This window comes from Polypterus senegalus, chromosome 6 (genome assembly GCF_016835505.1).
Source record: "Polypterus senegalus isolate Bchr_013 chromosome 6, ASM1683550v1, whole genome shotgun sequence".
NCBI classification, from domain to species: domain Eukaryota; kingdom Metazoa; phylum Chordata; class Cladistia; order Polypteriformes; family Polypteridae; genus Polypterus; species Polypterus senegalus.
Window position 1 is genome coordinate 98854123 of NC_053159.1, and position 16996 is coordinate 98871118.

General features: G+C 41.5%; 1 protein-coding gene across 2 annotated transcripts in view; it reads right to left on the minus strand.

The window, feature by feature from the left end:
- Window positions 1-620: 620 nt before the first annotated feature.
- LOC120531333 (rab effector Noc2-like) overlaps window positions 621-16996 on the minus strand; it is a 269102-nt gene continuing 252726 nt past the window's right edge. For both annotated transcript variants that reach the window (XM_039756636.1, XM_039756635.1), the window contains exon 7: window positions 621-1364. In XM_039756636.1, coding sequence (XP_039612570.1) covers window positions 1153-1364 — 212 coding nt within the window. In that variant the 3' untranslated portion in view covers window positions 621-1152. The remainder of the gene's footprint in view (window positions 1365-16996) is intronic.

Below are 16996 nucleotides of genomic sequence, written 5' to 3' on the forward strand. Positions count from 1 at the left end.
AAAAGGAAGGTCCAAGATGATAAAATGTGAATGTGTAAACACCAATTAATCATTAGGTTGAACTTGGTTTATCTTTGAAGAGCAACCAGAGAAGTGTGCTACCAGCCCTCCGTGTCAGCCTTGAGCAGTTATTAAATGGATAATCCAGAATGAATTTTAGTCAGAGTGAATAACAACTTGGACATTAAGTATTTAAAGGTGTGATGGGAGAAAAATGACATGGTAGAATACAGATGTCTGTTACTTACAGTATGATACTGAGGAACCATATATTTGGCACCTCCATTATCCAACGGGAAGGGGCATTATTTGAAAAATCCATGAGGAGCCACTTTATGAAGTCTTGTGTTAAAACAAGGCACATCTGTTGCCTAGTTGCTCCCACCATTATGCCTTAAGGTGGGGATTCTGGTGAGGGTTTTGCCCTTTTTACCAAATGAGTAGATATTCCATGGTTGAAAAAGGAACAATGAGCTCAGTGTTGCTTTCTTCTCCCTTGGTTTACTGCCCAGTAAAATTGGTCTCACTAGATATAACTCTCAGTGCCATCATGAAATAATGGGAAACCTGATGACCACCAAAACTATGGTTAACATAATCTGATTGGCCAGACCACACACTTAAGCACCCAGTGACCCTTTGTCATCTTTATTTACTATGAACTTATCTTACACAAGCCAAAGATCAAAATAAGTAAAGTAGTGGGGTCTTGGTGGACTGTAGTGTTTCCAGGCTTGCCTCCTAAAAATGCTGGACTAATACACCTATACATTTTGTACTAAGTTCCTAAATGTCTAATTGTTATGTTTTAGGCATACTGTAGCTGGAAAAAAAACAACATTGTGAGAAGCTATCTTCAAGTGTGTAAGCTGACCACTCATTTACTTGGCAGAAGCACAAGCACAATACCAGGTAGCATTGAATCTCAATAATTATTTTTAAAAGGCACCAGGATCTGGTTCCCAAACATAAAGGCCATTCTGTGCAGGAGTTATCTGGCATTTGTATTCAGCAACATCATGAGTAGTTTGGATTCTGGGTTCTTTCATTCATATGCCATCATCATTGTTGTCATTTGTGTTGCATTGTAGTCCATAGCTGGATAAAGAAGATCTCTGCAGGGACTCCTCCGCTTTTTCAAGAAGAGGAGAGTTACTGTAACCAAGTCGTCAGTGTTGACAGGGTGCCATCATTGAAGGGCTCCCTGCTGCGGCCACGGCCCTTCACAGCAGCTCGCCGTCTGAGTGGCTCACCTGGCTCCTCTGGAGGGTCCCCTCCCAGGACTGCCTGGGGGCCCACAGAGCTCCTCTCCTCAAGACTGGAAGAGCTCTTCTCTGAGTCACTGTCGCTATCGCTGTACACCACTGTAGGATTAGAAGAAAAAAAAAAATTAGAAAAAATGAAAGTGAAAGAAGCAGGGAATAGTCAATATTTTAATAAAGGCAAAATTCAAAAGCATCATGGATACCAATTAAATCAATGTGATGTTTTATAGATGTAGTAACTCTTATGCACTAAGGATTTTTTTGCCATTATTGCACCTAAATTACATACCCAAAATGGCAATTACTGCTTTATTGTAAGAAATGAGCTGCAACTGGCTGAATAGTAGTGAGTACAATGCTTCAAAGGTTTAAAAGGAAGCATTCATATGATTAAAAACCTTTGTTTATGCCAATATCAACTACATAAAACACAAAAAGTGGTACTTTAGGGATTTCTCTCCAGAAAACTCAATATTACAGTATATAACCAAGACATTTTATGATGCACATCCCTGAAATCAATTTTCTTTTGTGCTTCAATCTGTTAGCTTTCATTGTGCCAGTTTAGATGTCATATCCCATAGCATTGCAAAGTTATACTGTTTGCCACAACAACAACAACAACATTTATTTATATAGCACATTTTCATACAAAAAAAATGTAGCTCAAAGTGCTTTACAAAATGAAGAATAGAAAAATAGAAGACACAATAAAAAATAAAAATAAGTCAACATTAATTAACATAGAATAAGTAAGGTCCGATGGCCAGGGTGGACTGAAAAAAAAAAAACTCCAGAGGCTGGAGAAAAAAAATAAAATCTGTAGGGGTTCCAGACCAAGAGACTGCCCGGTCCCCTCTGGGCATTGTGTCCTTTTTTGGAAACATTAGTCTCTTGTACCTCTCAAACCAAGTATCGCAGTTGCAGTTACTGTACATGTTTTTTTTTATTTTTAGAATCAACAAGTAAACAACTTGTAACTGTGTACAAATAATTATGTACTTATCCTAACCTTTATTTTCAAAATTACTTTTCAGGCCAGTCCCTGAAACAATTTTGTTTACCACCAGACACAGGAGAAGTTTACATTTTGTAAACTAGATTCAGTTTTTTGTGCTGCAATTCACCCATCTTCTCCTGTCTTATGTTGCAGTTCCCCCACAAATGTTTGTTTATTTATTTATTTATCTTGTTGCTGTTGTTTTTTTTTCTTGCATTTCACAAATGGAATAAAGTAAGTACATACACACATTTTCATAACAGCTTCTTCCAGTGCTGGGTTACTGAAGTGGGGATAATGCCTTTGCTGACAGCCCTGGGCACAAAACATGAAACAGACAGCCCTGTGCAAAGAGCTAGTCATACAGAATAAGCAGAATAAGCAGTGTTTCTCAGCCACTTTTGAGTTGACCACTGGCTTGCATGCATATGAGACTTCTTCATACTATAATCCAGCCCCTACTCTTTTTCCTGTGACACCACTGGATGGATCGATACAGCTCTTGTGAAACTTTTTAACCTGTTTCTAACCACTCTCCCTTCAAACTCCCTGACCTCCCCATGCCGCTGTTCGATTTTGTTTCCCTTCTGCAATCGCGCTTGTTTCCCCCTTTACATGGGAATGGTGTTGGTGGGAATGGATACCGTTAACAGATTACTATCTGAAACTGTTTTTTTTTTCCTCATATGCTCACGACACAGTGGTGCGAGCAGTGTGATATAGTGACATTTAATTAGTTGAGGCAGGGTGGATAATCCTGGTGGATGGGTTCGAGAAGCACAAGTGCAACAAAACAATTACTCACTGGTACTCTAAGAAACATTGCTGGTACACTCTAAGTTGAAATTGAAAATGCAATGATCAGAAAACTAACATAGTGAGAACATCAAACTGTTGGCCGTAAGTTTGCGTCCTTATTACTTGCCCAGAGAGTTTGGACACGTCATTGTTGTTATTATTTACATCCCTCCTCAGGCGGATGTGGAGATAGCAGGTGACATCATCCATTCCACTGTTGCTAAGTTACAAACACAGCACCCTGAGGCGCTTGTGATGATCGCTGGAGACTTTAACCATGTGACACTGGACAAAACATTACCTGCCTTCTCCCAGTATGTGGATTGTAACACCCAGGGAAATAGGACACTATTAACCTACTGTATGCAAACGTTAAAGATGCATACAACACCACCCTGCTGCCTGCACTTAGGAAAGCAGATCATAACCTGGTTCTGCTTCAGCCTCACTGCAAACCAAGAGTGAGGGAGCTACCTACAACCACACGCTCATTCAGGAAGTGGTCCCCTGAGGCAGAGCAGGCTCTGAGCAGGCTCTGAGCAGGCTGCTTTGGAACTACGGACTGGGATATCCTGCAGGGATCATATAGTGAGAACTATATGAGGAGGAGGTTGTTGACTGCACTACTGACTATATCAACTTCTGTATGGACATTGTAGTTCCAGTAAAAACAGTACGCTGCTATGCTAACAACAAGCCATGGATTACAAGTGACATCAAGGGCCTTTTGAACCAGAAGAAAAGGGCTTTTAAAGGTGGTGATCAGCATGAGCTGGTTGCAGCTCGAAGCGGGGTGCCACCATTGAGGGATACGTGGAGAGAGCAAACCAGATGAACAACTTCTTTAACAGGTTTGACCACCCTAACCCACTCTCACCTATAGTAAAGTACTGCACCCTCCATCCATCCTTCTGCTGATACCAGCATAGGAGAGAGTTTCTCCCAACCAACAATTACAGCAGCCCAGGTAAGCAGAGAGCTGAGGAGACTTTGTGCCAGCAGAGCAGCGGGTCCAGAGTGAGTATCGCCATGACTGCTGAAGGCTTGTGCGTTGGAGCTGGGGAGTCCTCTACAGCGCATCTTCAACCTGAGACTGGAACAGGGGAGAGTCCCGACGCTTTGGAAAACATCTTGCATCACCCCAGTCCCAAAGGTATCATGTCCTAATGAGCTGAACGACTTCCAGCCTGTCGCTCTGACATCACATGTGATGAAGACCATGAAGCGGCTGCTGCTTCACCACCTGAGACCACAGGTCTGCCACTCCCTTGACCCTCTGCAGTTCACATACCAGGAGAAGGTGGGAGCGGAGAATGCCATCATCTATATGCTACACCGATCCCTCTTCCACTTGGACAGAGGCAGTGGTGCTGTAAGAATTATGTTTCTGGAATTCTCTAGCGCCTTCAACACCATCCAACCTCTGCTCCTTAGGGACAAGCTGACAGACATGGGAGTAGATTCAAACCTGGTGGCATGGATCGTGGACTATCTTACAGACAGACCTCAGTATGTGTGTCTCGGGAATTGTAGGTCTGACATTGTGGTCAGCAACACAGGAGCGCTGCAGGGGACTGAACGTTCTCCGGTCCTGTTCAACCTATATACATCTGACTTCCAATACAACTCGGGAGTCCTGCCACATGCAAAAGTTTACTGACGACACTGCTATCGTGGGATGTATCAGGAGTGGGCAGGAGAAGGAGTATAGGAACCTAATCAAGGACTTTGTTAAATGGTGTGACTCAAACCACCTCCAACTGAACACCAACAAAACCAAAAGGCTGGTGGTGGATTTTAGGAGGACCAGGCCCCTCATGGACCCCGTGGTCATCAGCGGTGACTGTGTGCAAAGGGTGCAGACCTATAAATACCTGGGAGTGCAGCTGGATGAAAAATTGGATTATACTGCCAATACTGATGCTCTGTGTAAGAAAGAACAGAGCCGGCTATACTTCCTTAGAAGGCTGTCGTCCTTCAACATCTGCAATAAGATGCTGCAGATGTTCTATCAGACGGTTGTGGCGAGTGCCCTCTTCTACGCAGTGGTGTGCTAGGGAGGCAGCATAAAGAAGAGGGACGCCTCACGCCTGGACTAACTGGTGAGGAAGGCAGGCTCTATTGTAGGTACAGAGCTGAACAGTTTAACATCTGTAGCAGAGCGACGGGCACTGAGCAGGCTCCTGTCAATCATGGAGAATCCACTGCATCTACCGAACAGCATCCTCACCAGACAGAGGAGCAGCTTTAGCGACAGACTGCTGTCTGTTCCTCCCCCACACTATGTGACTCTTCAATTCCACCCAGGGGGGTAAATGCTAACATTATACAAAGTATAACTTCATTGTTATCACTCTTTAATTTAATATTGTTCTTTATCAGTATGCTGCTGCTGTAGTATGTGAATTTCCCCTTGGGATTAATAAAGTATCTATCTATCTATCTATCTATCTATCTATCTATCTATCTATCTATCTATCTATCTATCTATCTAACATGCAGTAGACAGCCTCTGGGTATGGCAATTGAACCCATGACACTTAAACTGTAAGACTGGATGCCGAAATGTTTCAAAGTCATACTAACCAGTACTTACAAATTAAGTGAAGCCTTGAGTCCTTCATTCAAACATGTTCTCAGTAAAGTCAAAACTTTTCTCATATGCTGACTCAAGCTTTGCACGTAACGATGCATAATGGTGCGTAAAGTGAAGCTGTTACATAGGCATTGTACTTGTTGCCATTTACACACAGCTGTTATAGATAATACGTATGACCAATTGTTGACTATTATACATTAGAATGCTCTGAACCCCAGCTATCCAATGGTAATAAGCCTTTCGCTGTAAGCGGCTCGACACAGGTGGGATATTTGAAAAAAGCAGGCTAACTCAGCTGTGATGTGCTGTTCGCCTCAGGGTATACATGTGCAAATCACATATTTTATGAATGAAAGAGAGCAGACAAACTAGAAACTTATGATTTACCGTATATACTCACGTTTAAGTTCTCTTGCGGATAAGTCAGGGCTTGATTTTACCATATCATTTCCGGTATTTTATAATGACAGTCGTATAAGTCGAATGCTGAAAACTAACGCTGTTGATCCAAGAGATTATGATATGCTAACGCCCACCTGAGAGAGTAACCACCAGGCACACTGCCTTTTTTTTCCATGTATTGTACCTACGTGACCACACGGTAATACCCAAACTATTCTTAAGTGGCGTTTGCACTGTTTTCTGCTTTTTGTATCTCACATCCTCATACACTTTTATTGTAAGAGCATCCCTTATCTATAATGGAGTGTTCGATCAGAAGAAAATATGAAGGTGGTTTTAAATTAAAAGTTGTTGAAGTAGCGAAAGAAATTGGTAACTGCGCTGTTGCAACAAAATTTGATGTACCTGAGAAACTGGTGCAAGATTGGAGGAAGCAAGATATAAAAAAAAAGAAATTTAAGTGTCGTATTTTTGAACAGTCGTATAAATCGGGGCCTGATATTATGATCGATTTTTTGGGTTTCAAGACTCGAGTTATATGCGAGTATATACCGTATTTGAAAGAAGACCCATTGGGTATGTAATAATACCATTATTGCTTTTGATTGACCTTAACCCTAACTCTAACCCAAGTCACTTGTTAGCTTGTGGATTAATTGCATAGTACACAAACAACTTAATATAGTTAGTCCATAAATATTTGGACAGAGACAACTTTTTTCTAATTTTGGTTCTGTACATTACCACAATAAATTTTAAATGAAAAACTCAGATGTAGTTGAAGTGCAGACTTTCAGCTTTAATTCAGTGGGTTGAACAAAAAGTTTGCATAAAAATGTGAGGCAACTAAACCATTTTTTTAACACAATCCCTTCATTTCAGGGGTTCAATAGTAATTGGACAATTGACTCAAAGGCTATTTCATGGGTAGGTGTGGGAAGTCTGTCGTTATGTCATTATCAATTAAGCAGATAAAAGGCCTGGAGTTGATTTGAGGTGTGGTACTTGCATGTGGAAGATTTTGCTGTGAACAGACAACATGCGGTCAAAGGAGCTCTCCATGCAGGTGAAAGAAGCCATCCTTAAGCTGCGAAAACAGAAAAAACCCATCCGAGAAATTGCTACAATATTATGAGTGGCAAAATCTACAGTTTGGTACATCCTGAGAAAGAAAGCAAGCACTGGTGAACTCAGCAGCGTAAAAGACCTGGGCGTCCACGGAAGACAACAGTGGTGGATGATGCAGAATCACTTCCATGGTGAAGAGAAACCCCTTCACAACAGCCAACCAAGTGAACAACACTCTCCAGGGGGTAGGCATATCGATATCCAAGTCTACCATAAAGAAGACTGCATGAAAGTAAATACAGAGGGTGCACTGCAAGGTGCAAGCCACTCATAAGCCTCAAGAATAGAAAGGCTAGATTGGACTTTGCTAAAGAACATCTAAAAAAGCCAGCACAGTTCTGGAAAAACATTCTTTGGACAGATGAAACCAAGATCAACCTCTACCAGAATGATGGCAAGAAAAAAGTATGGAGAAGGCGTGGAACAGCTCATTATCCAAAGCATACCACATCATCTGTAAAACACAGTGGAGGCAGTGTGATGGCTTGGCGTGCATGGCTGCCAGTGGCACTGGGACACTAGTGTTTATTGATGATGTGACACAGGACAGAAGCAGCCGAATGAATTCTGAGGTGTTCAGAGACATACTGTCTGCTCAAATCCAGCTAAATGCAGTCAAATTGATTGGGCGGCGTTTCATGATACAGATGGACAATGACCCAAAACATACAGCCAAAGCAACCCAGGAGTTTATTAAAGCAAAAAGTGGAAAATTCTAGAATGGCCAAGTCAGTCACCTGATCTTAACACAATTGAGCATGCATTTCACTTGTTGAAGACTAAACTTCGGACAGAAAGGCCCACAAACAAACAGCAACTGAAAGCCGCTGCAGTAAAGGCCTATCAGAGCATTAAAAAGGAGGAAACCCAGCATCTGGTGATGTCCATGAGTTCAAGACTTCAGGCTGTCATTGCCAGCAAAGGGTTTTCAACCAAGTATTAGAAATGAACATTTTATTTCCAGTTATTTAATTTGTCCAATTACTTTTTGAGCCCCTGAAATAAAGGGATTGTGTTAAAAAATGCTTTAGTTGCCTCACATTTTTATGCAATCTTTTTGTTCACCCCACTGAATTAAAGCTGAAAGTCTGCACTTCAACTGCATCTGAGTTGTTTCATTTAAAATTCATTGTGGTAATGTACAGAACCAAAATTAGAAAAAAGTTGTCTCTGTCCAAATATTTATGGACCTAACTGTATGTCCATGTTCCAGGCATATGTGATTAAAGATAAAACAGGGCAGAGAAAATGCACAATGGTTGCATTGACTTAGTGGCACACTGAAAATCAACTGTTGAACTAAGATTTTAAGTTCAAGTTCAGAATTATAGTCATGTACAGTATATAGTTATTGGCATTCCCACTTTTAGGGCACAGCCTTACTGGGCGTTGTGCGAAATAATTCATAATTGAATGTTATTGTCATGAACCATGGAGTTCTTTAGCACACACAGCACAGTCATAAAAAACTATAGCAAACAGCTCCAGAAGTGATAGGATGTGTCAACCTTCAGCTTGAAGCAAAAAAGAGGCCCAAACAATCTTTCTAAATAAAAACATTTATTTTACAAAAAATATACTAAAGGCATAGAAGGAGTTCCTGCGAACTAGTACCAATAGATTGGATAAAGACAGTACAAAAAGGTCAAAAAAATCAAGGAATCCACAAAGGTACAGAAAAAAATCACCAAACCACCAAGTGAATTTAATGAAATATGAGGCACTACTTGTTTCTTCAGCCTTTACAAGGTTGAGGGCAGTCAGTACCTTGACAGAAATTTACAGGTGTCTCCGCCTCTTGAGGAACCACCCAAAAAATACATGGAATATAGTAGAAAATATATAGACATATAGAAAGTAAATGATCAATAATACTGATGAAGAGTACATAATTGTACAAATAAAAATGAACAACAATGTTAACATAAACAAAAGAATTAAAAATGAACATAAACATCATAAAAAGGAATTTAAGCCCCAGCCCGGGGACGAACCTTGTTTGAAACATAACAATTGTAGGAGTTCATTATTTATTTTGTCATCTGGTATGAAATTTCATCCATCCATCCATTATCCAACCCGCTATATCCTGCTGGAGCCAATCCCAGCCAACACAGGGCGCAAGGCAGGAATGGAATTTCACGTTTCGCATAAAAAAGTTAAAGTTAATATCCTTAAATATGTTAAGTTAATGTTTATATTAGAGAAGACCATACACATACAAAAAAATTTCTGACATTGCTCCACCAAAATTTTCATTCCAATATCACTACTATATAATTATTTATTTATATATACTGTGGAGGACTGCTGGTTTCGTGCTCCGGCCCTCACCCCCAGGCCGCCACGAGGAGCTCTCCCGACAGCAGGATTATGCCCCGAGTTCCAGCAGGGCCTCATGGACTATGTAGTGTTTATACACAGCCCTGCTGGATACCTTGGGGGCCACCGGGAGTCGCTGTAGGGGGTTTGTGGGCTCTTATGTGCCCTATAACCCGGGAGTACGTCACAGTCACGTGACAGGGAGGAACGACGTGCTCCCGGGTTGAAGAAAAGGACTGTTTACCCTGACCTGGAAGGAATAAGGAACTGTGGACTGATTGGGCAGGAACACCTCCGGGTCAGGGTGTATAAAAGGATTGTGGGGAAGCCCTGAGACTGAGCTGAGCTGGGAGGTAGAGGGGCGAAGTGTCTGGGTGAGGAGGAGAGAGAATATTATTGTAGTGTTTATTTAATTTATGAGTAGTGTGGAGGATGCTTTGTGCACATTATTGTTAATTAATAAAAAGTGTTGGACTTTTATCCAGTGTCTGGAGTCGTACCTGAGGGTTGGAGAGGTGGAAAAGAGCCTCACGGTCACAATACATATACTCGTACAGTACATATACCTAATTCTCATTACCCATGTTTTTTTTTTGCGCTCCTGAAAAATCCCCAGAATACGGAGACCAAGGTAGTGAAGAACTGATCCAGTGGTACAATAGGGGTAAAGTTCTAGTGGGGCTCAGTGAAAGGACTGGTCCTCACACATGGGGTCAGGTGGATATGCTGGCTTCTTTCTCGCAACCCTGAAGGCTTGGTAATGATTCTTCCACAGCTTCGTCTACAGAACCCTTATTACTTTTACTTCCCCAAGAGAGTCAAGTTCAATAATTTTCTAGGAGCTCCACCAGTGACTGTGACCAACTCATCATTGAACCATCTAATCAGTTGTGTTAATGGTCAGTATCAACAAAGGACAGATTCTTAACCAGTGTGGCATTATGACCAGCACTTATTGGGATTTCCTCAATTATGGAGAATAATTGCAAGCCCAGGTTCCAATAAGGAATTGGCTGTGGTCGATGCTGTGATCGACAGTCTCAATGTCTTTAGCCAGCTGGTTGCAGTCAACAGTGACTAACGACATTTCAGCACAAAGTTTATCTAACACGCTGTTAAATATCAACTTGCCTTAGCTATGCTCCCATACTCCAAGATCCTTAAGGATCTCAGGTGGTGCACAAATCAGACAACACTGATGGATTATTTCAAGACAGTGTGTTCTTCATAATCCCTAATGCCATCCACCAACCGTGAAGGAAAAAGTCTGAGGTGATGTTGATATCTTGACATCTTCCAACGGTGGCAATAAAGGTTTTCTTTATTGAGATGTAAAGAAGGGTCACAGAATTCTAGAGAATGCCTAGCAAGAAAACATGTTTTGCATGTTACCAAGTTTATTTTGTATACTGCATTTTATGGGTTATTTCATGGTTACTGTGTTTTAAAAAGTGTATTACAAAAATTCGGAATATTTTCAGAATGCAGAAAAGTGCGTTCTGAGCAACATCTAGTGAAAGATTAGTTTTTTGGTAGTCATGAGAACCTAATCCTTGTTTTCCTTAGGTTCATTGTACTGACAATTGCATCTGACTTTCCTCCCATTTTCTAGAAATGTTACCCTTGACTGCATAACAATATTTGAAAACTTCCAAACAGGGTGAATACTTTCTATAGGCAGTGTATTTCAATACATTCAGAAAATCATCTGTATTCAACTCCAACTTTAATCTGAAATTTCTAATGTCCCTTTTTGTTGGCCTCTAACTTTAGGAATGCAACAACAACAACAACAACATTTATTTATATAGCACATTTTCATACAAACAGTAGCTCAAAGTGCTTTACATAATAAAGAATAAAAAATAAAAGACACAATAAGAAAAACAAAATAAATCAACATTAATTAACATCGAATAAGAGTAAGGTCCAATGGCCAGGGGGGACAGAAAAAACAAAAAAAACTCCAGACGGCTGGAGAAAAAAATAAAATCTGTAGGGATTCCAGACCATGAGACCGCCCAGTCCCCTCTGGGCAATGGTGTTTACAGAATATGTTTGACTTGTAACAAATATAAGTGCAGATGCTTTCTGGTTTTTCACATAGTTTGCATCACCTTAAAAAAAAGTGAAGTGAGTTTAATAAGCCTTTAAAACTAACAAAAGCAGAAATCAATCAGCAGTGCTGTTTATCAGCCAGCAGGGTCGCAACCCCCTATCTGCAGCCTTAAAGAGTAATGGAACAGACATGGCTGTCATTAGCAGTGAAACTCTCTATGTCCTTGGTCTGCTGATGAGGCTGCTTAGGAAAAAGAATTTCATCCTTTTGGTGGATCAGAGCCAGAAAAGGAATAAATAATGTTATTATCCTAGAAGAAACCAAGCCAGCCTCTGTTCCTCCTCTTTCTCTGGACGTCCTTTCTATCTCACTCACCAAACTTGATATCCAATCTGCTCTAATAAATTCAACTGAGAAACTATCATTATCTGACACTAATGGAAAAGGGGAGTAAATTACCAATTAAAATAATGGATATTGGTATTCTCAAGTGGAGGCCCCAGCGCTATGACCATTTTTGTTCTCTATTCATTATCCTCTTCAAAAAAATATTCAATAGTCCCCTCAATAAATTCTCTGTCACTTCACTTGAACAGTTACTAAGATAAGCTAAGATTCAATATCTCAGTAATAAGACAACATCTTTCAAAGAATTGAAGTAGATGTATAAGAACCCCCCCAAAAAAAGGAAATATTTAGAGCATGGTGATTAATTTAAACATTATTCTAAAGTCAGCATGGCCAACACCTTATAAACAGCAAAAACAGGGAAACCTAATTATCTTAAAAAATATGCTGTAGTGCATCAAATGAGGTTTTTAGTTATTATTATTATTATTATTATTATTATTATTATTATTATTATTATATATTATCAATCAATTCACCCATTTTCAAATTTTTTTAATCCAATTCAGAGTCAGCAGTATTAGGTACGAGGCCTGAACCAACCTTGAATGAAAACCAAGTTCACAGCATAACACAAACACACACGCACACATATGGAGCCAAGTTAGAGTCAGTAGTTATCCTAACCTGGGGTCTGTTCCAGAAAGCAGGATTAGAATGAAATCCAGTGAAAGTAAGCTGGGATTCATGAAAATCGGGTTAATTCTATTCCAGAAAACCTGATTACTCAAACCAGCATCTTTGGAACAGATTAAACCAGAATTATGTGATCCATGATGCCAAGGATGCAGATAACTCACTAATCCTGCTTTTTGCAATGGGATCAACATTTTCCAGTTCCAGAAAAAAAAATTTGACAAAATCACAGCTCAGTTACTGGGACAACAAATTCCATGAAACTAACCTGCAAATGAAGGACAAATGCTTTAAAATCACAATAACTAAGAAGCAGAGCATCCAATCTTAAGATCAACGGCTGTAAATGTCCTGCCAGAAATGCTCATTCCAGCTACAATATTAAAGAAGCAGAAACAGCCAGTGAAATGTTGAAAATGCCATGCCCTTCACCAAATTCTGCCCAGAAAAATGTAATTAAACCATGATCACACATTCTGGCATGTCCAGAGAAAAGTATACATGAATGCTACCCTTTACATCTGAGAATTTAATACATATGAGTAACCTTCTAAAACATGACATTTTCAGTCTTTCAAATTGCATCTTTTAGCTCATATTAATGCAAACCATGGACATTTCCAGTTTTTGATTTTTTCTTTTGTATTGGGCAGTTTTCTTTACAGCATTGGACATGAAACACATATTAGTAAAGTGATTACAAACGTGTGTCTAACTTTCAAACGGTGACTGCTCACACACACTCATACACAGGCTCTTCCCAAGACAGAATAACCACTATCAAAGAGAAATTCCACAGAGTTGCGGGTAGAACAATCAAATTTAAACAACTACAGCATCTGGGAGTGATAATAATTGATAAAAGACTAGCTGGTGGAACAGGCTGCCCACCTTCAGCCCTTCTATGAAGTCCATCACCATTTAAAGAAATACCTCTTCAGTGGCTACCTATACTCAATATGAATATTAATGTAGTTTCAATTTGGGGTTCTGTAATGGAATAAGTCAGCACATTTCATTGTAGTTTGTTTGGCTGATGACTTTTATGAATGAAGAATAAGTATATATATATATATATATATATATAGATATATATATATATACACAGTGGTACCTCGGTATACGTCTGCTTTGGAATAAGTCCAACTTGGTATACGTCCTGTTTGGATACAATAAATTTTGCTTGGTATACGACCTTTGTTTGGAATACGACTCGCGTGCTAACCTTGTTTACCTCTCTCGAGACAAAGCCACGACTGCCCACGAGCGTTAGTGCGCCAGTTGCTAGCATTCAGTGAACAACCCGCGCTATAACTCTCTTTGAACGTTCACGTGTGTGATATAGCAGGTCCACAGCTCCTGTCGAAGTCCAGCTTTAAAATAAATAATCACCGCGCACGCTGCTTGGTGAGGGGGTGTGGTGGTTATGTGGCTGAAGGTTGTCAGGGCGATTAGCAATGTGGGCGTTTCTCACCAAAGTGCACTTGGGAGGGACCGTTCGCATTCATGATTGTTCCTGGGGCTGCTTATCTTGATAAACAAAAGCGCGAGTCAGCTAGCAGGGGAGTAAAAAGAAAAAAGACGGGAGGTTGAGTGAGTGAGAGAGAGGGCTGCTTATCTTGATAAACAGAAGAGCAAGTTGGCTTGAAGGGGAGTAAAAAGAAAGAACGGACGAGAGAGAGAGAGAGCGCGAGCGAGCGAGCGAGCGCGCATGGAATAAGTGGCTGTAATACTACATTTTCTTTATGTCACTGTATCTGGACAGTACTGTTATGAGTTTTATTCACATGTGCATGTTAACTGTGGCACACACGGGCTCAGCAGTTAGAATTGCTGACTAAGCATTGGATTAGATAGCCAAAGACAACTGGAGGCTTGTATAGTCAGCTTAAACACAGGTTAGGGTATTTCTGTCCTCTATCAGCACAAACCTTCTTTCCTTCTTGGGAGAATGAGAATCGACATGTAAGCACTATGATATTTCTGTATTTTGTGGGAGAGGAATTCAGCCCTTGTTTGGAGACGGAGAAGACCAGCAAATGAAGCAAGAACCATATAAAAGGTCTGGACAGTGGCCAGACCCTTCGAGGCTGCGTCGACACAAAGAGTTGTCGAAAAACCTCCCAGCGTGGGGACGGAGAAAATGGCTGACTGTGTTGATCCAGATTCCCACCTGGATAAAAGTCTGTCCATATGCCTCCCCGTCTGTAACCGCGTAAAACGTCAGTAAATGTAAGCTAAAAGATATTTTGTCTCATGTGATTCTTGTACCGCCGTAATCACTATGGGAGGGATATCGCCTTTTCTGGTATATTATGATATTGTTTAATTATTTAATAAGCCACAATATTAAAAGAACACATTTCCAAGAGAGCTAATGCCTCTGCAGGAAACAGTGGCTGAAGCAGGAAGTGCGAAGGTCAGCTACAAGTAGGGCGACTCCCCAGTTGGGAAGCAGGCACCAGGCTTCTTGTTTTTTTTTTTTTTTGTTAAAGAATGCTTCCTGCTTTTAACTTCGTTGTTTTTAAGAAGACTTTTTTCTATTGTTTTTAACCTCCACATTTCACTTCTGATTTTATGGATTATTTATTGGAACTTTGGAGACTGCACTTTAATTTGAACACCTTGTTTTGTTAATTGTTTTAATAAAAGCACTTTGCCCTTTTTCACCATCCCCTTGCTTTGTTGTTACTGATGAGGTTAGCAGCGAGGCACATTACCGACGGTGTAGGATTCAAGGGCTCCCCGGCAGCAGATGGGAGCATACAGCAAACCTGCATCGTCACAAAGTGATTTTGTGTTATTTTGATGTAAATTTGAATTGATTGTTGAAAAGTATGAAGGTGGCATGCGTATTCGGGACATGGCTGTTGCATACCATTTGCCGAGAACGACGGTATCTACGATTGTGAAAAACAAAGATGTTATTAAAATGTAAAGTGAGGTAAAATTTTCATTTATTTCATCTAATTGCTTTTGTATTTATGTATTTTAGTATTAAGCAGTGTTTAAATTATTTTATTATATTATATTTTCAATGTATAATATGCCAATAGCAATAGGATTTTTTTTTTTCATGGGAACAGTTTAATCATTTTCCCATTATTTCTTATGGGAAAAATTTGTTTGGTATAAGTCAAAGGGTCTGGAATGGATTAAGGACATATACCGAGGTTCCACTGTATGTATATATATATATATATATATATATATATATATATATATATATATTGTTGAGGATGCCAGGGGGCCACGACCCGGCCGGGACGTCTTAGAGAACCGGAAGTGGGCATGCGCTCATCTGGGATCACATGGGGGCCACCTTCCTGGTTGCTTTGGGGGCCACGGGTGCACGGCATGGAAGCCCCACCCTTTAGGGGCCTGTGGTCACTGCCAGGAGGCGCCCCAATGCCTTGGGAACCCTGGACCCAGAAGCAGGAAGAGAAGCAGGAACACCCGGAGAGCTTACGGGAGAACAGCCAGCACTTACGCCACACTGGGGCGTATCAGTGGAAGATTGTCGAGGAGCACCTGAAGCTCATCCGGGTGCGGATAAAGGGGGCCACCTCCCTCCAGTCGACAGCAAGAGTCGGGTGGAAGTGGATGGAGCTCGGAGGAGAGGAGTGGAGGCGGTCTGAGGACTGTGCAAGGCATTGTAGTGCGGCCAGGACTGTAAGGGGCGATTGGTGCTGCGGCACTGGGTTTGTGCACTTTTGTAAATATAGACTTTGTAAATAAACACGTGTGTGGCGAAACAACATGTCTGCCTGTCTATGTCCAGGCTGTACTCCACAATGGCATCCCAGATGGGACTTCCTGCCTGATACAAGGCAGGGACCCCAAAAAAATAATTTTGTGGGCAGTCCGGAACAGCAGGTTAGCCCACACACGCGCCGCGGGAGCGGCTCACGCACGACCCCGCGGGAGCGATTCACCTCACGGACCGCCACCATTCCACCAATGGGCCATATTCCCCTGGTGCGGGGTGACAGGAAAAAACGTCGTGGAGGACATTCGGGACGGCAGCACGGCGAGGACGGCGCCCCAGAGAGACGGGATCTGGGAGGTGAGTACCCTGCCCCATGGCGAACGGCCCTGCGGGGGCACACTTACTTTTTGTGTTGCAGGCAGGGACTGCCCGGATCCACGTCAGTGGCAACAGCGTGCCGATCCTCGGGCTGTCGTCAACGCAGAGGCGGCAGCGCGAGGGGCTGCGAAGACGGAGTCGCTGCAGCTCGACAGCCCGCAGCAACTGGGAAGCTGCTTGGAGCGACGTCACCGCACCAGGAGAAACAGAGCCAAAATGGCAGAGGACCGGAAGTCTCGCTCTGAGGCAGGCACGGGATTGGTTGGGGTGTCTGGTGTGCCGGCCGATGATT